The sequence below is a fragment of the Entelurus aequoreus genome, linkage group LG21, assembly GCF_033978785.1.
Source record: "Entelurus aequoreus isolate RoL-2023_Sb linkage group LG21, RoL_Eaeq_v1.1, whole genome shotgun sequence".
Lineage (NCBI taxonomy): Eukaryota > Metazoa > Chordata > Actinopteri > Syngnathiformes > Syngnathidae > Entelurus > Entelurus aequoreus.
In genome coordinates this window covers 49,245,375-49,268,972 of record NC_084751.1, presented here as the reverse complement: position 1 = coordinate 49,268,972, position 23,598 = coordinate 49,245,375, and the positions used below count along the sequence as shown (strand labels likewise).

General features: G+C 41.2%; 1 protein-coding gene across 1 annotated transcript in view; it reads left to right on the top strand.

Annotated features, from left to right (window-relative positions):
* The window catches only part of LOC133638797 (sorting nexin-30-like), a 25,017-nt gene extending 1,419 nt beyond the window's left edge, over positions 1-23,598 (top strand). The window contains exons 2-9 of the mRNA XM_062031756.1: positions 2,654-2,869; positions 8,251-8,361; positions 8,439-8,597; positions 8,975-9,164; positions 12,030-12,229; positions 15,586-15,675; positions 15,796-15,948; positions 21,121-23,598. Coding sequence (XP_061887740.1) covers positions 2,654-2,869; positions 8,251-8,361; positions 8,439-8,597; positions 8,975-9,164; positions 12,030-12,229; positions 15,586-15,675; positions 15,796-15,948; positions 21,121-21,207 — 1,206 coding nt within the window. The 3' untranslated portion in view covers positions 21,208-23,598. The remainder of the gene's footprint in view (positions 1-2,653; positions 2,870-8,250; positions 8,362-8,438; positions 8,598-8,974; positions 9,165-12,029; positions 12,230-15,585; positions 15,676-15,795; positions 15,949-21,120) is intronic.

The window sequence follows — 23,598 nt, the reverse complement described above, 5'->3', positions numbered from 1 at the left end:
ATACACTTCGTAAGAAATACATTCACAGCAAACTCTGTAGCTTGCTAGCTTGTTCTTATTTTGTTAGTGCAGGCAGGATGGAGCAGTACTTTTATTGTGAAGACATGAACTGTGCGGTCGGTCTTTAGGGTTTTGACAGCAGGTACGACGCGAGAGTCTGTTGTAATAAAAAGTGTTTCTCGCCTTCCTGCCGGTCGTTTTTTCTTAACAATGATCTGGCAGCATCATCTCACTAGACCCTCGGGTGCCGTGAATGTCACTCAAGTAACAAAAGGGACGTCATAGTGAAGATTGATGATCGCTCATTTTTAGGTCTATTCTTTTTTTAAAGGCCTACTGAAATGAAATTTTTTAATTTAAACGGGGATAGCAGATCCATTCTATGTGTCATACTTGATCATTTTGCGATATTGCCATATTTTTGCTGAAAGGATTTAGTATAGAAATCAAATCAATTAAAGTCAAAAAGTTCGCAACTTTTGGTCTCTGATTAAAAAAAACCTTGCCCCTACCGGAAGTAGCGTGACGTTGTCAGTTGTTCACTCCCTCATATTTTCCTATTGTTTTCAACGCAGCTAGAGCTATTCGGACCATTACCCCATTAATTTGAGCGAGGATGAAAGATTCGTGGACGAGGAACGTTAGAGTGACGGACTAGAATGCAGTGAAATACATATTTTTTTTCGCTCTGACCGTAACTTAGGTACAAGCTGGCTCATTGGATTCCACACTCTCTCCTTTTTCTATTGTGGATCACGGATTTGTATTTTAAACCACCTGGGATACTATATCCTCTTGAAAATGAGAGTCGAGAACGCGAAATGGACATTCAGTGCCTTTTATCTCCACGACAATACATCGGCGAAACGCTTTAGCTATGAGCTAACGTGATAGCATCGTGCTTTAACTGCATATAGAAACAAAAAAAAGAAACCCCTGACTGGAAGGATAGATAGAAAATCAACAATACTATTAAACCGTGGACATGTAAATACACGGTTAATGCTTTCCAGGCTGGCGAAGGTTAACAATGCTGTGCTAACGACGCCATTGAAGCCTACTTAGCAACCGGACCTCACAGAGCTATGCTAAAAACATTAGCTCTCCACCTACGCCAGCCAGCCTTCATCTGCTCATCAACACCCGTGCTCCCCTGCGTTCCAGCGATCGACGGAAGGACGAAGGACTTCACCCGATGCGTTTGGCGGCCCGGAGACGTAGGAAGTCAAGGTGAGGTCGCCGGCTAGCGCGTCTGCTCTCCAACAAAGTCCTCCTGGTTGTGTTGCTGTAGTCCGCTGCTAATACACCGATCCCACCTACAACTTTCTTCTTTGCAGCCTTCATTGTTCATTAAACAAATTGCAAAAGATGTCCAGAATACTGTGGAATTATGAAATGAAAACAGAGCTTTTTGTATAGGATTCTACGGGGTACCATAACTTCCGTTTAACTGACTACGTCACGCGCATACGTCATCATACCGCGACGTTTCAGCCGGATATTTCCCGGGAAATTTAAAATGTCACTTTATAAGTTAACCCGGCCGTATTGGCATGTGTTGCAATGTTAAGATTTCATCATTGATATATAAACTATCAGACTGCGTGGTCGCTAGTAGTGGCTTTCAGTAGGCCTTTAATGCCTGAGTGGAGATGGCAAGCTAATGCTAATTAAGACCAGCTGTTTTGGGCGGACTTACGGGGTTCACTGTGGCATTTTCTACGCCAACTAATGGCAAGGGTGCTTGTAACTCAAATGTTTGCTTCCAACTTAAAGCATAACAATTAGCCAAGAAACAGCTCTTATCTTAAACACTCTTAAGTTGAGGTACCACACAATTATGTTTTTTCTCTTTGGATAATTAGGAAATGTGTTCAAATACCAGGTTTGCCATAGTTAGTTGCTAACCTTCTGGGTAACACTCGTGGCCAAAAAATGTGCAACAAATGTAATTCCAATGAGGCAGCACTAAAATGACACCAACACATCTGCCAGATTTTCTTTTTAAAGAAACAAATACATTTCTGGACTCTCAATGTGTTATTTTCTGTGAGTGAGTGGCCTGGCTGTTCCTCCTTGTGATACAATGATGCAAGCCACTGCAATTACGTGGGCTGTGATTACAAGTTTAGGGGTTTGTGCCGCAGTGTAAAAGGGAAAAAACACTCTGAACCCGAGGGAGGAGGAAAGGAGGGAAGACCAAGAGATTCTCAACACTTTCTGTTGGCTTCAAAACAAACGTGGGACTAATGCAGTAAAATCTGAATTCCAGGATGCTGGTTGACCTCAAAATAATCTCTTATATTTTTTGTATTTGCCAGCGCAGCCTCCTTTTAAGTGTTGACACTACAAAGCAAAGACTTGGGGCGTTCATTTCTTTAGTCTTTGAGTGGGAAAACTAAGTTGTGTTCACTTTTGCTATAATTACAGTGCAATGTTTGCTCCATTTCTCTTGCCTCAGCCATCACTCAGTTAGGGTGACTGCAGATGTTGGGTCACATGATGCATGGTGCAAGGCGAGCACATAAGCGGGACGCCAACAATAGCTTCATTCACAGCAACAAACAACTGAATCAGCATCATTCTATCACCCCTTTGTTTGCCCTTCCTCTTCCTCAGCCTTTTTTAAAGATATATACATCTGTCTTCTCAGGAGGCAGGGCTGTCCAATGGCACGCCAGTGGACACGCCGAGTCCCGCCTCTACGTCCTCACTGTTCAACAGGCTGCAGCTGGACGACGACCTGGAATCCGACCCACGAGACCACTACGTTTCCACTGAAACCCGTGATCTGTTTGTCACGGTGGACGACCCAAAGAAGCACGTCTCTACCATGGAGACCTACATCACCTACAGAGTGTCCACAATGGTCTGTTGTTTACTTCCGTCTTGGTGACATGGTCAAGCCCTAGGAACTGCTTATGTTCGGCCAACCTACCAATCATTCATTTTTTCTTTAAGAAACGGAATTCCCGTATTTCAGTGACCGCAGGCTTGTGCAAAACTCCCAAAGTAGTTGAGAATGTCTCTCAAATTCAAAGTTTTCACTGGAAATTGAATTGAGGTTGCAAACAGGAGTTAGATTTGCAATTCCAATTTGAAATGAGGGAAGTCAAATTCAATGAAATTCCAATTGATAATGTTGGTGTGCAGTGAGCGTACGTGTGCAGTGAGCGTATGTGTGCAGTGAGCGCACGCGTGCAGTGAGCGCACGCGTGCAGTGAGCTGCACGTGTGCAGTGAGCGTACGTGTGCAGTGAGTGTGCAGTGAGTGTACGTGTGCAGTGAGCGCACGTGTGCAGTGAGCGTACGTGTGCAGTGAGTGTGCAGTGAGCGTACGTGTGCAGTGAGCGTACGTGTGCAGTGAGCGTACGTGTGCAGTGAGCGTACGTGTGCAGTGAGCGTACGTGTGCAGTGAGTGTACGTGTGCAGTGAGTGTGTGCATGCAGTGAGTGTGCAGTGAATGTACGTGTGCAGTGAGTGTACGTGTGCAGTGAGTGTGTGCATGCAGTGAGTGTGCAGTGAATGTACGTGTGCAGTGAGTGTACGTGTGCAGTGAGTGTACGTGTGCAGTGAGTGTGTGCATGCAGTGAGTGTGCAGTGAGTGTACGTGTGCAGTGAGTGTACGCGTGCAGTGAGTACGCGTGCAGTGAGTGTACGCGTGCAGTGAGTGTACGCGTGCAGTGAGTGTACGCGTGCAGTGAGTGTACGTGTGCAGTGAGTGCACACGTGCAGTGAGTGTGCAGTGAGTGTATGCGTGCAGTGAGTGCATGTGTGAAGTGAGTGTACGCGTGCAGTGAGTGTACGCGTGCAGTGAGTGCACGTATGAAGTGAGTGACACGCAAATTCCTTAGGCTATTTTTATCCAACATAATTTGTAATTGTAAAAATATAAACACATATTTTCCAATAAACCACTAAGATGTTTGTGGTTTTAACTCTGAGAAAGTTGCAAACAGCCCCTTTAAGAATAGAAGTGTCTTCTATAAAAGAGATAAGTAACAGTTAGCATGCTAACTATCTGCATTTTAGCCAATTTTGTAGATCTAAAACTAAAAGTCATGGAATTTGTGACCTAAAATGATGGGAAATAATTTCACATTTTTATGTCTAATTTTAGTCTTTGTAAGTATTGTCTAACAAAAACCTTTGTTAGACAAATTCCTCTTGTAACACGACTATAAGACATTTCTCTGAATTGCAATGAATTCAATTCCACTTGTAAATGATCCCGTGGTGTGCAGTCATTTCAATTCAAATTCCGAAATCTGAATTTTGCACAAGCCTGATAGTTGCGTGTTTCACTAAATCTCTTTCCCAAATGGTGGCCTCCTTTTTCTCTTCCAAGAGAAAAATGTGTGTTAAAGTGAACATCTGCGGTCCCCTCCAAGGTTCTCATTGTCATTCCATCGGGACATTGAGTTTTTCCTTGCCCTGATGTGGGATCTGAGCCCAGGATGTGGTTGTGGCTTGTGCAGCCCTTTGAGACACTCGTGATTTAGGGCTATATAAGTCAACTTTGATTGATTGAATTAATCTCAGTTATTAGGCACTATTTAGACAGTTATTAGGAGTTCACTGCTGATGCTGAGCACAATTTAACACCCAAAATTATATTTTAAACAGTCTTTTTTATTAAGTTTTAAAGAACAGTTACCTTGACCGTTACTTATTTTTGAAAAATATTATTAAAATATATTTTATAGGAAACAATGTCTATAAAGTCTTCTCCCTAATTAATATCTTAGTTCTCTCTACCATGAAATAAAGCCATACTTCTAGAACAGTCATCTGTTCCAGAGGTCAAATACAGTAGCAGACTATCAGTTATTGACAAATGATGACATCATCCTGTGGTAATAAACTCAAGTCATTCTCTCGGCTGAAGAAACACATTCATTCCATTTTGGGCACAGCTTCTTCTTTCAATCCCTCCTATGAAAAATGATTCAATGGTAAATTCAATAGCTTCTATTTACCAGCTTGATCGCCTCGCCTCCTTTACTGTAGGTCCAGGCCTGTTGGCGTCATGGCGACCGTTGCTATGTGACTAGGGTGTTGAGGGTGAAAGGCTTTAAACAAACATCCCAGGCAAATATGAAGACATAGTGTGCATTAAGTGAGGGTTTTTAACAGTGCTCTATTTGCACACGTGCACTGTGGACTCTAGTTCATATACATAGGATGTGAACACACCCTGGTTAATAATGTACGATATAAGATGTGAACACACCCTGGTTAATCATGTACTATATAGGATGTGAACACACCCTGGTTAATAATGTACTATATAAGATGTGAACACACCCTGGTTAATAATGTACTATATAGGATGTGAACACACCCTGGTTAATAATGTACTATATAAGATGTGAACACACCCTGGTTAATAATGTACTATATAAGATGTGAACACACCCTGGTTAATAATGTACTATATAGGATGTGAACACACCCAGGTTAATAATGTACTATATATGATGTAAACACACCCAGGTTAATAATGTACTATATAGGATGTGAACACACCCAAGTTAATAATGTACTATAGTTGATATAGGATGTGAACACACCCAAGTTAATAATGTACTATAGTTGATATAGGATGTGAACACACCCAGGTTAATAATGTGCTATAGTTGATATAGGATGTGAACACACCCTGGTTAATAATGTACTATAGTTGATGTAAACACACCCTGGTTAATAATGTACTATACAGGATGTGAACACACCCTGGTTAATAATGTACTATAGTTGATATATATATATATATATATATATATATATATATATATATATATATATATACACAAATACACAAACCCCGTTTCCATATGAGTTGGGAAATTGTGTTAGATGTAAATATAAACGGAATACAATGATTTGCAAATCATTTTCAACCCATATTCAATTGAATGCACTACAAAGACAACATATTTGATGTTCAAACTCATAAACTTTTTGGATGGCAAACATATGTTGCTCCAAAAGCTGTATGTACCTTTCAGCATTAATGGTGCCTTCACAGATGTGTAAGTTACCCATGTCTTGGCCACTAATACACCCCCATACCATCACACATGCTGCCTTTTACACTTTGCGCCTAGAACAATCCGGATGGTTCTTTTCCTCTTTGGTCCGGAGGACACGACGTCCACAGTTTCCAAAAACAATTTGAAATGTGGACTCGTCAGACCACAGAACACTTTTCCACTTTGTATCAGTCCTTCTTAGATGAGCTCAGGCCCAGCGAAGCCGACGGCGTTTCTGGGTGTTGTTGATAAACGGTTTTCGCCTTGCATAGGAGAGTTTTAACTTGCACTTACAGATGTAGCGACCAACTGTAGTTACTGACAGTGGGTTTCTGAAGTGTTCCTGAGCCCATGTGGTGATATCCTTTACACACTGATGTCGCTTGTTGATGCAGTACAGCCTGAGGGATGGAAGGTCACGGGCTTAGCTGCTTACGTGCAGTGATTTCTCCACATTCTCTGAACCCTTTGATGATATTACGGAGCGTAGATGGTGAAATCCCTAAATTCCTTGCAATAGCTGCTTGAGAAAGGTTTTTCTTAAACTGTTCAACAATTTGCTCAGGCATTTGTTGACAAAGTGGTGACCCTCGCCCCATCCTTGTTTGTGAATGACTGAGCATTTCATGGAATCTACTTTTATACCCAATCATGGCACCCACCTGTTCCCAATTAGCCTGCACACCTGTGGGATGTTCCAAATAAGTGTTTGATGAGCATTCCTCAACTTTATCAGTATTTATTGCCACCTTTCCCAACTTCTTTGTCACGTGTTGCTGGCATCAAATTCTAAAGTTAATGATTATTTGCACAAAAAAAAATGTTTATCAGTTTGAACATCAAATATGTTGTCTTTGTAGCATATTCAACTGAATATGGCTTGAAAATTATTTGCAAATCATTGTATTCCGTTTATATTTACATATAACACCATTTCCCAACTCATATGGAAACAGGGTTTGTATATATATATATGTATATGTATATATATATATATATATATATATATATATACACACACTACCGTTCAAAAGTTTGTGGTCACATGTAAATGTCCTTATTTTTGAAGGAAAAGCACTGTACTTTTCAATGAAGATAACTTTAAACTAGTCTTAACTTGAAAGAAATACACTCTATACATTGCTAATGTGGTAAATGACTATTCTAGCTGCAAATGTCTGGTTTTTGGTGCAATATCTACATAGGTGTATAGAGGCCCATTTCCAGCGACTATCACTCCAGTGTTCTAATGGTACAATGTGTTTGCTCATTGGCTCAGAAGGCTAATTGATGATTAGAAAACCCTTGTGCAATCATGTTCACACATCTGAAAACACTTTAGCTCGTTACAGAAGCTACAAAACTGACCTTCCTTTGAGCAGATTGAGTTTCTGGAGCATCACATTTGTGGGGTCAATTAAACGCTCAAAATGGCCAGAAAAAGAAAACTTTCATCTGAAACTCGACAGTCTATTCTTGTTCTTAGAAATGAAGGCTATTCCACAAAATTGTTTGGGTGACCCCAAACTTTTGAACGGTAGTGTATACCTGTATATATGTATGTGTGGGGAAAAAATCACAAGACTACTTCATCTCTACAGGCCTGTTTCATGAGGGGTTCCCTCAATCATCAGGAGATTTTAATAGAAGCATTCACATACCATGGTTTATATAGGGCTCAGAACGGGTAGGTACAGGCAGGCGTAGGGGCGTGGTGATTGGCTCATGTGTTACCTAGGAGGTGTTTCCTTCTGTGACGACATGCTGATACAATCTCGCTGCGCTTGTTGAGGGATGACAGGTCTGGGCGGTATATAATAAACAGTTTCTCTTTTAAGCATAGGTTGCATCTTTTATTACCACTGTTGTAAGGTGTGCTGAATGCAAGAACATGTGTATTTTAACAGCAAGTGGCTAATGGTGCAACATGTGTATTTTAAGTGGCTAATGGTGCAACATGTGTATTTTAAGTGGCTAATGGTGCAACATGTGTATTTTAAGTGGCTAATGGTGCAACATGTGTATTTTAAGTGGCTAATGGTTCAACATGTGTATTTTAAGTGGCTAATGGTGCAACATGTGTATTTTAAGTGGCTAATGGTGCAACATGTGTATTTTAAGTGGCTAATGGTGCAACATGTGTATTTTAAGTGGCTAATGGTGCAACATGTGTATTTTAAGTGGCTAATGGTGCAACATGTGTATTTTCCCTCAAGACGACACGGATGGAATTTGACCTGCCCGATTATTGCGTGCGGCGACGGTATCAAGACTTCGACTGGCTGAGGATGAAGCTGGAGGACAGCCAGCCCACCCACCTCATCCCCGTAGGTGACCTCATCCACAGCGTTCTCCTGGCTGACATATAAAAGCATCATTTATCCTTCCTCTCCTCCTCTTCCAGCCTTTGCCAGAGAAGTTTGTGATGAAGGGCGTGGTGGATCGTTTTTCGGAAGAGTTTGTGGAAACGCGCATGAAAGCGCTGGATAAGTTCCTCAAACGGGTTGCAGACCACCCGGTCCTCTCCTTCAATCCACATCTTAACGCTTTCTTGTCTGCCAAGGTGAGGCCACCGCAATCCGTTTTCATTCAAGAAAAAGTGTTTTGTGGATGTCAGCTGCAGCCATAAATCAGTCTGCTGCTGATGCAGTAAAAAAAGAAAAGTAATAAGGATGCAAATCTCAAATACTTTCCCAGCACAAGTAGACAAATGACCTCTCTCAAGGCTATAAAGTGGTCGTCTATCAAAACTGTCCAGATAATCTTCCCTTTTCTTCTCACATGCAATTTGGTCCCGTGGCTCTTGGTCACATTGCAATGTCCCGATTGGATCATCTCTCCTGGATCACAGTGTTAGGAAATCAAATGAATGGATTCTCTCATCTCCAGACAGTGAAATATTACATGTGATCACATTCTCAACCCATGATGTGTCCACAGGACCTGAACAAGCGTCAAGGCCTGGCACTGCTCACCAAAGTGGGCGAGTCAGTCAAGCACGTGGCCGTTGGTTACAAGCTGCGGGCGCGGCCTCCCGACTTCTGCGCCATGGGAGAGTACCTGGACACATTCAGCCAGAAACTGGGGACCATCGACCGCATCGCTCAGCGAATCCTCAAAGAGCAGTCAGGTAATCCAGTGAGGGGGCCGACTGATTGTCAGGTGACCCAGTGAGGGGGCCGACTGATTGTCAGGTGACCCAGTGAGGGGGCCGACTGATTGTCAGGGGCCGACTGATTGTCAGGTGACCCAGTGAAGGGGCCGACTGATTGTCAGGTGACCCAGTGAGGGGGCTAACTGATTGTCAGGTGACCCAGTGAGGGGGCTAACTGATTGTCAGGTGACCCAGTGAAGGGCTGACTGATTGTCAGGTGACCCAGTGAAGGGCCGACTGATTGTCAGGTGACCCAGTGAGGGGCTGACTGATTGTCAGGTGACCCAGTGAAGAAGCCGACTGATTGTCAGGTGACCCAGTGAGGGGGCTAACTGATTGTCAGGTGACCCAGTGAAGGGCCGACTGATTGTCAGGTGACCCAGTGAGGGGCCGACTGATTGTCAGGTGACCCAGTGAGGGGCTGACTGATTGTCAGGTGACCCAGTGAGGGGGCTAACTGATTGTGTCTCTGGCGCCAAACACAACCTGCAACAAAAACATAACAGACATTTGTTTGTCTAAATGTTAACTTACTTTTATACTTGTGTGCTCTGTGAACAGTTGTGTGTTTAACCTCTGTGGTTACACACTTTATGACCCTAGTGGAACATAAAGTGATGTTTTAAGAAGGACCAGGCAACAAATATGGAAAATGTCAGGTTATTTCAGAAATCTTTTATCTTTTCATGTCAGTGTTTGACCTGCATTGCCTGTGCTCAGCCCAGCAAGATTAGTTGTGCTGTCTGCATCTGAAGTGAGGAAGTTAGCTTTTCACACATTTGATGTTGTGAAACAGGAAGCAACACCAACAGCACAACATTTTACTTCTGTGCTGTAAGTTTATCTTTTCAACTTGAGTCCGCTGTTGACTCAGCAACCTTATCCTCCTTCTTATTGTTACCAACTTTTGTTTAGAGAAATAATAGTTTGTTCTAATGTTGCGCAATATAGACAATATTCAATATAAATGATATGAAGCTTTTCCACAAAGTCTAGGTACGTGGTTAAAAACTTTTTTTTTTTTTAAAGAAAACAACTTTATTCAATTCTAATGTTGATAAATAATATTTTCAACATGATTTCCGTGATTTTCAAAGTCTTTCGTATAATTAATATTTTCATCCAATTTATCTGAAAACTATTCAGCAACATTTGGCCAATAATAGAACAGGGCTGTACAGTGCGAGCATTTTACTCACATTTGCGAATAAAAATAGGCCGTGCGAGTATTGAAAAAAAAAAAGTAGCACTAGTGCGATTACAGATTTTAACCCTTCAATGAGCATTTTGCTCCTAAAATAGATCCATCCTAATTTGATCAAACTTGAGAAAACTTTTACCCCATCTGTATAGCATGTTTAAAATAAACTTAAACCATAACCAAATGGACAAGTGATTGTGTCACAGATCTCTCTGTGTGCGCCAATAGTTGTGTGTGTCCCTCCCTCCTGCGCCATGCACATAGGGGGGCGGGGCTAGAGCCCCTAGCACAGTAAATGAATAATAGTTCATTCAACTGCCTGACATTATATATAACTTGCTAATTAATGTACCCATTTTAAACAACTGATAGGGTGAAATATACAATTTATTGAAGATGTTTAATTGACTCAGTTTATTCTTAATGCATCTAAAGGGCTTATTGGCATCTTTCCAAATATCTTTCCGTGACATGTCTTTTTCGAAAATGTTTAAATCAATCATTCCAATCATGCATCGTTTGCATCCCTAGTATTGTGTTTATTATTCCGTAAAAAATAAAATGCTATCCTGATTAAAAAACCTTCTCCAGTTTGTGGCCATTATAAGTTAGACTTTCAGTGAATATGCATTTTTACAGCATGTTTTAATGAGATATCGTTTTTTAAAAATGACTTCTGATTCTGGGTATATTTTGTTGATCAACTAATTCACAATTGGATGTTTATTTATAGGGCTTAAGTGCAGTTCCCCTTTAATCATTTTGACTGAAGGTACACTGTGATGATGATTGACAGATGGAACCTTTTATTTGGCTATTTTCTATTGCCGTGCACTAAGTCAGAACACCGGATGCTACTACAGAACAATAAATACAAATACATTCTCCGATGAAACAGTCTAGCGAGTTAATACTAATTCACATAATAGTAACCAGTAAAAGTAAACTTTTCAACTATTCAACATTACTATTGTTAAATGCTAACAGTTGTATGTACAGTATACAGACAATTGTAAGCTTTTGACTATATATAATAACCATATGTGCTCGGACATAGGCATTACATTCAAATTGCTGATCCCTGTAGAAACCCTGATTACATTATACAGGTGAAAGAATATGGTGTACAAGTCCATCCATGTCAGCAATTAACTTCAAATGTGAAACTGATATGTGTTATGGACGTATTACATGCGACGTGAGATATGTCAAGCCTTTATTTCTTATCATGTTGATCATCATGGCTTACACTTTTTGAAACCTTACATTTTCTGAGATTTTAAATTCAAAGTTTTTATAAACTGTAATCATCAACATTATAAGCAACAAAGGCTTGACATATCTCACTTTGCATGTAATACGTTAATATCACATGTTAGTAAATGTGTGTCATTTGCACATGATTCAATTCTACAGAACAAAAATAATTTCTTATTTATTTACAAAAGTTTTTATTTTCTTCTATGCTACGTGTTTGCCTCTTGAAACATGACTGTAGGCTTTGTAAGGTCACGTTGCCTCATTTGATGTTAATACACCTTTTTTTCTATATATATATGTTTATATATATCGTTATGGCAGGAGGCTGCAATATATATGACAACATAGATTTTAGGCCCTAATGTGCTCCTCTCCACTAGAGTACCTGACAGAGCTGCGTGAGTACAGCACCATGTACTCCAGCTGGGCGGGCTCGGAACAGGAGCTGCGGTGTCCCCTGGAGGGTGTGGCCAGCTCTGTGACCACGTCCTGCGGGGCCATGGATGACCTTAGTGAGAACATCTGCCAAGACATCCTGCCTGTGCTACGAGAGTACATCCTTTACATCGAGTCCATGAAGGTGAGAAGGTGGAATATTAGTAGTACCCCAACTTAAAGGCCTACTGATAGCCACTACTACCGACCACACAGTCTGATAGTTTATATATCAATGATGAAATCTTAACATTGCAACACATGCCAATACGGCCGGGTTAACTTATAAAGTGACATTTTAAATTTCCCGCTAAACTTCCGGTTGAAAACGCCTTTGGATGATGACGTATGCGCGTGACGTAGCCAGTGAAACAGGAGTATCGGTAGCCCATTGAAGCCAATACAAAATAGCTCTGTTTTCATTTCATAATTCCACAGTATTCTGGACATCTGTGTTGGTGAATCTGTTGCAATTTGTTCATTGCATTATGGAGAAAGAAGCTGAGCAAGCAAAGAAGAAAGTTGTCGGTGCGAAGCCGAGTATTTTGCGAGGGGTCAGCAACACAACACAGCCGGTGTTTCATTGTTTACATTCCCGAAAGATGCAGCCAAAATCGAAGAACTCGGACAACAGAGACTCTTACCAGGAGGACTTTGACTTCGATACACAGACGCCTGTAGAGAACTGGGACAACACAGACTCTTACCAGGATTACTTTGATCTGGATACACAGACGCAGACGTGCTACCGTGAGTACGCAGCTGCGCTTCCAAACATTTGATTGCTTGCCCGTACGTGCGTGTCACGTACGTAACTTTGGGTAAATATATAAGCTTTATGAACCTTGGGTTAGGTGAACGGTCCTTTGGGCTGAGTGATTGTGTGTGTTGATCAGGTGTTTGAATTGTATTGGAGGGTTGTATGGATGGGAGCTAGGAGCTCGGAGCTAGCATAACAAACAACTAGGTGTTTGTTATGCGGGATTCATTTGTGGCATATTAAATATAAGCCTGGTTGTGTTGTGGCTAATAGAGTATATATATGTCTTGTGTTTATTTACTGTTGTAGTCATTCCCAGCTGAATATCAGGTCCCACCCGCCTCTCACAGCATCTTCCCTATCTGAATCGCTTCCACTCCCCACTAGTCCTTCACTTGCACTTTCCTCATCCACAAATCTTTCATCCTCGCTCAAATTAATGGGGAAATTGTCGCTTTCTCGGTCCGAATCGCTCTCACTTCTGGCCGCCATCATTGTAAACAATAGGGAACTTTGCGGAAATGTTCAACTGACTACGTCACGCTACTTCCGGTAGGGGCAAGCCTTTTTTTTGTCAGATACCAAAAGTTGCGATCTTTATCGTCGTTGTTCTATACTAAATCCTTTCAGCAAAAATATGGCAATATCGCAAAATGATCAAGTATGACACATAGAATAGATCTGCTATCCCCGTTTAGATAAAATAAATTAATTTCAGTAGGCCTTTAACACTTCCATTGCTTCTATGAGGGAAACACTCCTACTGTAACCTCGCCCATAGAAAATAATTGATATTCATTTAAGTGGTGTTCGGCCCCCCAGAACAGCACCGTGTTTAACATACAGCATGACTTTTCAAAAGAAAAACATTATTAGATCAGAAATATTGTATGAAAAAATGATAGGATAAAATGTACTACAAACAACTACAGTAGTTTTATAAAGAACCGTAATGCAATAATAATATACAGCATTTACCTTAAAGAGTGGACTTATACGGTATGTCCGTCCAGTTGCTTCTCTATCAAACACACCATCAGCAGCTTCTCCATATTTTCTGGTTAATTGTGGGCTGTTTAGATATGTAATAATTTAACAATTTTGGCTGGCGTTATCGACTCATTCTGCTTTAGTATAATGCAGACTCACGGTGATAGCTAGTTTTTTTCTTTATTTCAACAAATATTTTCCCTGTCACACTTCCTTCCTTCCTTCCTTCCTTCCCATGGCTGGAAAAACAAAGTTATCAATCTTTAGCTATAAGCTAATGCTAGCGAGTAAGACCAGATGTAGAGGTTCACTGTGACATTTAGTAAGCCAACCAATGATGCCTGTCACTAAAATGTTTGCTTGCAGTCTAAGGGCTAACAATTAGCTCTTAAGTTGCAGCATCTTAACACTAGAATCTTGTGTCACCAGGCAGAATTCAAACTGTAAATCTGCACCTGGCTGATAGTCCCTCCCAGTCTCCTCTTTTCGGAAGTGCAGGAAATCAGGCACAAGAGCTGTAGGTGCACACGCCTTGGGTGTTGTCGTCTGAAGTTACATAGAAGGGTCCTCTAGTTCCTATTTTGTTGCAGACTATGGGTAACACACATCGCCAGGCAAAAAGATAGACAGAAAATGGAAGATTAGATGACCTGTCTAGAAGGAAAACAGCCACTTGCACGTCCAAAGTTAGTCCAAGACTGGCCCGCAATGCCTCCACCTTGAATACGCCACACCAATATTCATTGAGTTTGGACTCTTCTTGGGTTTTTTACATGTAGCGAATTCTGATTTCCTCATTGTGGGTTTTTTAGCAGTAGTGCAGGTATTGATCTTTCCAGGTGAGTGTTCACCAGCCGTGCTTTACTTGAAGCAAGTTTACACGCTTCACTATATATCACCTCAGCCAATGAGGAGGCTCCTTCTTCACTATATATCACCTCAGCCAATGAGGAGGCTCCTTCTTCACTATATATCACCTCAGCCAATGACAGGCTCCTTCTTCACTATATATCACCTCAGCCAATGAGGAGGCTCCTTCTTCACTATATATCACCTCAGCCAATGAGGGGGCTCCTTCTTCACTATATATCACCTCAGCCAATGAGGAGGCTCCTTCTTCACTATATATCACCTCAGCCAATGAGGAGGCTCCTTCTTCACTATATATCACCTCAGCCAATGAGGAGGCTCCTTCTTCACTATATGTCACCTCAGCCAATGAGGAGGCTCCTTCTTCACTATATGTCACCTCAGCCAATGAGGAGGCTCCTTCTTCACTATATATCACCTCAGCCAATGAGGAGGCTCCTTCTTCACTATATATCACCTCAGCCAATGAGGAGGCTCCTTCTTCACTATATATCACCTCAGCCAATGAGGAGGCTCCTTCTTCACTATATGTCACCTCAGCCAATGAGGAGGCTCCTTCTTCACTATATGTCACCTCAGCCAATGAGGAGGCTCCTTCCTGGGCTCTGCTCACCCCTCCTTTCTCTAAATCCTGTGATTGGACCTGGGTTGACCGCTACAAAGACAAATGATTTTGTTTATTTACTAAAATACTTCATTATAAGACACAGATATTTGTTGTGCTGTTTGATGCTAATAGGATTTAGTTTTAGTTGAAGAATATAACTTGGGTACCACTGTACAAATAAACTTGTTTCAAAAACTCCAACAACAACAGTGTTGACTTTTTCAGAGGCTCAAAAGTAGCGAGTATACCTAAAGGTTTTGTGCTGGATTTGCAGAACGTTTTGAAGAAACGCGACCAAAGTCAGGCAGAGTACGAGGGACGCCTGGAAGCGGCCGTACTGCGCAAACAAGAGGACAAAACACCCGTAAGCATCACCTTTTCTTGTGTTGTGTTAATACTCAGTAACGTCAAAGAGTCTTTTGTGGCTGTAGCATTTAGCATGTAGCTCCCACTAGCAGCAGTCCTTCTGTGTTGCCCGCCATAGATGCCGGCTGAGGTGGAGCGCTGCCAGGACAAAATGGAGTGTTTCAATGCTGACTTGAAGGCCGACTGGGAGCGCTGGCAGAGCAACAAGCGACAGGATTTCAAGCAGCTTCTGAGTGGCATTGCAGATAAAAACGTCAACTACTATGAGAAGGTACACCTCATCACTGTTTTGACATATTTCTGACATGCCAAGTGCTTTCATGGTTGATAAAACAATCAAAGATAGTTGGACTATCTTGGTTGACTTGGAGAGTGTAGAAATATGACAAATGTATTCAACACGGGTCCTTGTTTGTTATGAAAACAGCACTTACGGCACCTTGTTTTGTCTTGGGCCACACATGGCGGATAAAAGGAGGTCTACAATTCCCTGGCAAGCTTGGAAGGCTCATGCATAGTAGAAATCTACAGAATCGAATTAAAGAGCCCATAGAAAGAATGAAATCCATGTACTGGTGTTTGGAGACTTTTTCATTCTTTTGTGTGAGCATGACGTCACACTTGCTGCTCCTACTCTACTTTCTCTCCTTCAAGGCTGCCACCCTCGTCTTAATATTTGCACACTTTGTAGATGGCCGCCAAGGGGTATATGTGGGATGTATGAAAGTAGGTCCACATGGCAGACATGCTCCAGGCCATACCTTACTTACGTCATCACCACATCCAGCGATCAAAGTCTTCTTTCAGCGGCCACATTTTTGCTGCATCACTAGTTAATAGAATGTGTACAGAATATCATTCATACATTACAGGGTTGCCAAGATACCTGTGGGGGTGGTAAGGGCTTGGTCAATATGACATCATCGTATCATTTGCTATGAAAAGATTTTCTTTAAAAAGGCTCTAAGAATGCATACATATACCACCTCTGTGGCATTATTAATTAGTAGTATAATCCATCCATTTTCTACCGCTTGTCCCTTTTGGGGTCGCGGGGGGTGCTGGAGCCTATCTCAGCTGCATTTGGGCGGAAGGCGGGGTACACCCTAGACAAGTTGCCACCTCATCGCAGGGCCAATACAGATCATTTTGCTGTATTTTCAAAAGGTTCTATTGAGACACGTGACGGAGGTGGTGGCCCACCAAAGCAATGTGTAGTGGTGGCCCACCAAAGCAGTATGAAGTGGTGGCCCACCAAAGCAATATGAAGTGGTGGCCCACCAAAGCAATGTGTAGTGGTGGCCCACCAAAGCAATATGAAGTGGTGGCCCACCAAAGCAATATGAAGTGGTGGCCCACCAAAGCAATATGAAGTGGTGGCCCACCAAAGTAGTATGAAGTGGTGGCCCACAAAGCAACGTGAAATGGTAGCCCACCAAAACAACATGGCTACTGTGCAGCAAACCAAGAGCTAGATCTTACCATTAAAGGCCTACTGAAAGCCACTACTAGCGACCACGCAGTCTGATAGTTTATATATCAATGATGACATCTTAACATTGCAACACATGCCAATACGGCCGGGTTAACTTATAAAGTGACAATTTAAATTTCCCGGGAAATATCCGGCTGAAAACGTCTCTGTATGATGACGTTTGCGCGTGACGTCACGGGTTGAAGCAGACATTTTGGAATAGCACAGTGGCCAGCTTAAGTCATCTGTTTTCACCACGTAATTCCACAGTATTCTGGACATCTGTGTTGGTGAATCTTTTGCAATTTGTTCAATTAACAATGGAGACTGCAAAGAAGAAAGCTGTAGGTGGGATCGGTGTATTAGCGGCTGGCTACAGCAACACAACCAGGAGGACTTTGACTTGGATAGCAGACGCGCTATCCGACGCTAGCCGCCAACCGCACCAATGATCTGAAGTCCTCCGTCGCGCCGTCGATCACCGGAACGAAGTTGAGCACGGGTGGTGATGAGCAGATGAGGGCTGGCGTAGGTGGAGAGCTAATGTTTTTAGCATAGCTCTGTCGAGGCCCAGTAGCTAAGTTAGCTTCAATGGCGTCGTTAGCAACAGCATTGCTAGGCTTCGCCAGGCTGGACAGCTTTAACCGTGTGGTTACATGTCCAGTGTTTGGTTCAGTGTCTCCTGATAGTAGAAGTAATAATAGTATTGTTGATCTTCTGTCTATCCTTCCAGTCAGGGGCATCTTTCTTCTGTTTCTATCCGCAGTTAAGCACAATACTATCACGTTAGCTCCGTAGCTAAAGTGCTTCGCCGATGTATTGTCATGGAGATAAAAGTCACTGTGAATGTCCATTTGGCGTTCTGGACTCTCATTTTCAAGAGGATATAGTATCCCAGGTGGTTTAAAATACAAATCCGTGATCCACAATAGAAAAAGGAGAAAGTGTGGAATCCAATGAGCCAGCTTGTACCTAAGTTACGGTCAGAGCGGAAAAAGATACGTCCTGCACTGCACTCTAATCCTTCACTCTCACGTTCCTCATCCACGAATCTTTCATCCTGGCTCAAATTAATGGGGTAATCGTAGCTTTCTCGGTCCGAATCTCTCTCGCTGCTGGTGTAAACAATGTGCCGATGTGAGGAGCCTTTCAACCTGTGACGTCACGCTACTTCCGCTACAGGCAAGACTTTTTTTATCAGCGACCAAAAGTTGCGAACTTTATCGTCGATGTTCTCTACTAAATCCTTTCAGCAAAAATATGGCAATATCGTGAAATGATGAAGTATGACACATAGAATGGATCTGCTATTCCCGTTTAAATAAGAACATTTCATTTCAGTAGGCCTTTAAAAGCAGATACGAGCAATAGATCTTAACTATGCAACGCCTTTACACACTTTTTTTCAAGCCATTTTCAACTTATCAATGCTGGAATGTTCATTAAACAAGTTTTGTGCTGCAGCTATCAATCATTTTAGTCATTATCAATAAGTTTGTTTGATAAATGGTGTAATCACACTTTCCAGCCTCGGTGCAGATTTTAGGGAAAATAGTTAAAGATTTTTCTGCTGACTATAACCTTCATTCATTTTTTGAACAAATGTACATCATCAACATTGAAATTGCACTTTTAACATGTGCACAGTAATAACACACACACACACACACACACACACACACACACACACACACACACACACACACACACACACACACACACACACACACACACACACTTCTTATGTGCACTCTATAGCAGCCATTGTGGGAAACTGTGTCCACAGATTGAAAGTTCCTGGCACACTATGTGGTCTGGATTTGATTGATTGTTATTAGTCACACTCATTCAACCATCAATTAAAGCAATATATAAATCAAAGCTTTTCTTTCATCAAATTAACTGTTGCTTGTTATTTTGCACCACCAGAAATTCAAACTGCACTAATATAAGATTTTGTAGACATTTGAGTTGTAAAATGTCCACTAACTTCTCATTAGGTTGTAAATGAATGCTAAACCAGTTCAGAACCACTACTAGGGTCCAAGACTACGGTCTTGACAACACTAGAACACGTCTGTCATATTTTGACAATCAATCCCATTTCATTTATATAGCCCTTAATCACAAATGTCTCAAAGGGCTTCTCAAATACTCAAGTAAAATATGACTATTTTTTTTAATTTATTTTTTATTTATTTTTTTTATAATGTCCTGCCCAGCTTCTCGGGCAAATCATATAGCAGATGTAGATGCCCATATCGGCTGTTCAGATTTACTTTACAAAAGAGAAGTGTAGGATACTTCTCTTGTTGCCTTACTTGTATTTTGACTTTATTAAATGTATTTATATTATCATTTGGTGCAGCCGGGCCGGAGCAGGAGGGGATAGAAAGAGAGAAAAAGGAAGACAGAGGGGGAATTGTGGGGACAAGAGGGGGATTAGACAGAGAGACAAAAACAACAACAGCAAACACAACAACAACAACAACAACAGAGCAACATCAGCAAATACGACATGTACAAATATGATGGTAAAAGTAATAGCAAATAAGCAGTTAGCGAAAAATTAAAAAAAAAAATACAGAAATGACAATGAGCATTATTACACTAAAAATGGAGCAATATGAATACCAATAGAAATAGTGCTATTGATAATAAACAATACCAGTACTTTACCTTTATTATCAACAATACAATTGTTCAAATGCAACAATACATATATGTAATGATAACTTGAGATACGAAAGAATGCAGAAAAATGGAGGGGAAGAAAGAGAAGCAACCTTAACCTTGTAGATTGTTATAGTAACAATAGGTTAAGCTTTGTCAGTGTGCCATGTGTTATACCCAGTTTACCCTAGGGCAACAACGTTAATATATGTTTGATGAAACGTGATTATGTGCATGAGTGTATGTGTGCATATGTACTTGTATGTGTATACAGTATGTGTGTTTGAACAGTGAATGTATATGTACAGTATGTGTAAATGTGTGTTTGTACAGTGAATGTATATGTACAGTATATGTATGTGTGTTTGTACAGTGAATGTATGTGTAGTATGTGTATGTGTGTGTTTGTACAGTGAATGTATATGTACAGTATGTGTATATGTATGTTTTTACAGTGAATGTATATGTACAGTATGTGTATACAGTATGTTTGTATAATGAATGTGCGTGTGGATGTACGAACTTTGAGTGTGTAAATATGTACTGTATTTATTTGTATATGTATGTGGGAGCGTAGGTACCTATGTATGTCTGTATGTATGTGTGTGAGTATATGTGAATTTGCATGTACAATACATTTGACTCCCAGTGTGTGCGGGAGCCAGAGTACGGCCCCAATATGACTATTTATGTCCAGATTATTCATTTAGGGCTGGGCTCGCAAACTCATTCTGTGGCCCCACATTAATATGGAAGTCTAATGGCAGTTTTACATGAGTGGCACTTTACGTTAGTGTAGTGTAAAGTACATGTATTCATGTGCTAGAAATAGAAGTTGTTTATATTCAGACAAGGCAAGCACAACAATAGTTCAGGTGGATGTCCATCAGCATGGCAACATTCCTATCTCGGACTTACAACTTCTGATGTAAATGGAACTCAGCCATGTTGTTTATCATCATTCTACTGACAATAATAAGAATGATTATTCAAAACCTACATTTCTCTGAATTATTCAGTAATATTAAAAAAAAATATGATTTTTTTAATAACCAAAAGTCCATTTGGTGAAGTGAAGATGTGAAGGTCATGGAAACAGAAAAGAATGAAAGTGTGAACTGTACGTGGCTTTTATTTATGCATTTTCATGAAAGGAATAAAAAGAAATGATGATGAAGGTCTTCCATGCACAAAATGATGCCAGTATTCAGTTTTATAGCACTAAGACTTTCTTGACGTATGTATTACAAAGTTGATGTTTTATGTGAACACGGTCTGATGTTCTTTACCTTTTAGTGCCAAACAGCGTGGGAGTCTCTGGTTAGTGTCCTGCAGGACAAACAGACTGAGGACCAGCCAAGTCCTGCAGGACAAACAGACTGAGGACCAGCCAAGTCCTGCAGGACAAACAGACTGAGGACCAGCCAAGTCCTGCAGGACAAACAGACTGAGGTCCAACCAAGTCCTGCAGGACAAACAGACTGAGGACCAGCCAAGTCCTGCAGGACAAACAGACTGAGGTCCAACCAAGTCCTGCAGGACAAACAGACTGAGGACCAGCCAAGTCCTACAGGACAAACAGACTGAGGACCAGCCAAGTCCTGCAGGACAAACAGACTGAGGACCAGCCAAGTCCTGCAGGACAAACAGACTGAGGACCAACCAAGTCCTGCAGGACAAACAGACTGAGGACCAACCAAGTCCTGCAGGACAAACAGACTGAGGACCAACCAAGTCCTGCAGGACAAACAGACTGAGGACCAGCCAAGTCCTGCAGGACAAACAGACTGAGGACCAGCCAAGTCCTGCAGGACAAACAGACTGAGGACCAGCCAAGTCCTGCAGGACAAACAGACTGAGGACCAACCAAGTCCTGAAGGACAGACTGAGGACCAACCAAGTCCTGAAGGACCAACCCAGTGAGACAGACTGAGGCCTTTTTCTTTTTGTCACGCCAACATTGACTGAGGACTTTTTCCTTGATGGAAGTGACTTTGGGACCACTGGGAGAAGAGACTTTGTTTTTGCTGTTGTTGTTCCATTCCTTTCTTTCTTACCTCATCTCACCTGCTAACAGTTGCCAAGCTAAGAAGGAATGTGTCAGTCTTTTCTACTTTCAGCGTGACAAAGTCACTCTGTTTACAAGCAACTCCTGAAACTCAATCAACCCCCACCTTAATTGCTAAAGATTGTTCTCTAAAAGTCCAAACATTTGTTGTATTTTTTCCATCCAGTTATGTCCGATTACTTGACAAATCCATTTTCAGCTTTGGAAGAAGTTGTGTGTCAGATGTGTTGAGTGACACAGCAGCTTTCAGCTACGACCACTAAGATGTCAGATGTGTTGAGTGACAAGATCACTAAGACCTAAAGGCTGTGCTCCATCAGGGGAGGCATCCATCTTCCAATAGTTGGGAGACTAAATCACTTTTGCTAACTAGAGAATCTTGTCTAGTTTGTCATGTCAGCTGTGGATGAAGGACAAGGAACCTGAATCAGATGTTGAAGTTCTGATCAAACACTGACATCTAGCGGCCAACAAGAGAACAGACATTTTTGAGGTTTTTTTTTGCCAATGCATCTCAGTTGTATCGTTCCATTGTTGAAAAGCCTTTTATAAGAAGTACATGTTATTATAAATATCTCCAGTTTATTTCTAAATAACTTCAAGAAAGCATAATATCCTAGGTGAAGTATTCACTGCCGCACACCACAATAGTAAATATATACTGTATATAAAGACTGGGATTTTGATACATGTCTTGTTTATCTCTTTAGATGGCTCACACATGCATTGCCAACTATAATAACTTTGTCAGTGTTTGACTTTCTTCTATTCATGCTAAAAGTTGCTTGATCATCACATACAAAGCAAATGGTCACTTGGGTATTAGTGATTGGACTTTACAGATCTGCTTTATTCTCCACAATGAAGAGCTTAGTTATTATATAAACTACAGCTGGGCTACACCAAAGTTGACCCTATCTTTCAATGCAATGTAAAAAATGCAGCAGTTATTTTTTGTAAGAAACTAACAAAAAACAGCTTTGTTTACTTATTTTGGTTGCCTTGTCTCATTTGTCCCAAACTGACTGCTTGAGTTACTTGCTTTCTTTAGGATGCCAGGAAACATTTGCAATAACAATACTAAGCTAATATATTTACAAAAAGATGTTTTGTGTACGTTCACCAAGCCAATGTGAAGCTCCATGGAATCATTGATTGCTTTATCTCAGCGTGGGAACTAACTAACCTTTGTTTGTTTTCTTCAAGCCACAAATAAGAAGATGACTCATGAAAGTGTAAAGAGTTTTGTTTTGTTGAAATGTCAAACAAATAAGCCCAAATGTCATCATCGGAATCACAAGAGAAATATGATCAATTGAACTTACTTAGTCTTTTTCTACATATTGTACATCTTGTCACAATATATAAATATATACAAAGCTTGTATATTGATGTTGTTTTGATGCAATTATCTTTACCTCAAATTATTTTGTGTATATATATATACACACACATACACGCACACACACACAGCTTTATTCTAGTCATTAACTATTGGGGGCAGACAACCTCAGAGCCAGTAAAGGTGGGGATGTAGACCAGGGCGCAGAACTTCGGAGCCAGTAAAGGTGGGGATGTAGACCAGGGCACCGAACCTCAGAGCCAGTAAAGGTGGGGATGTAGACCAGGGCACAGAACTTCAGAGCCAGTAAAGGTGGGAATGTAGACCAGGGCACAGAACTTCAGAGCCAGTAAAGGTGGGAATG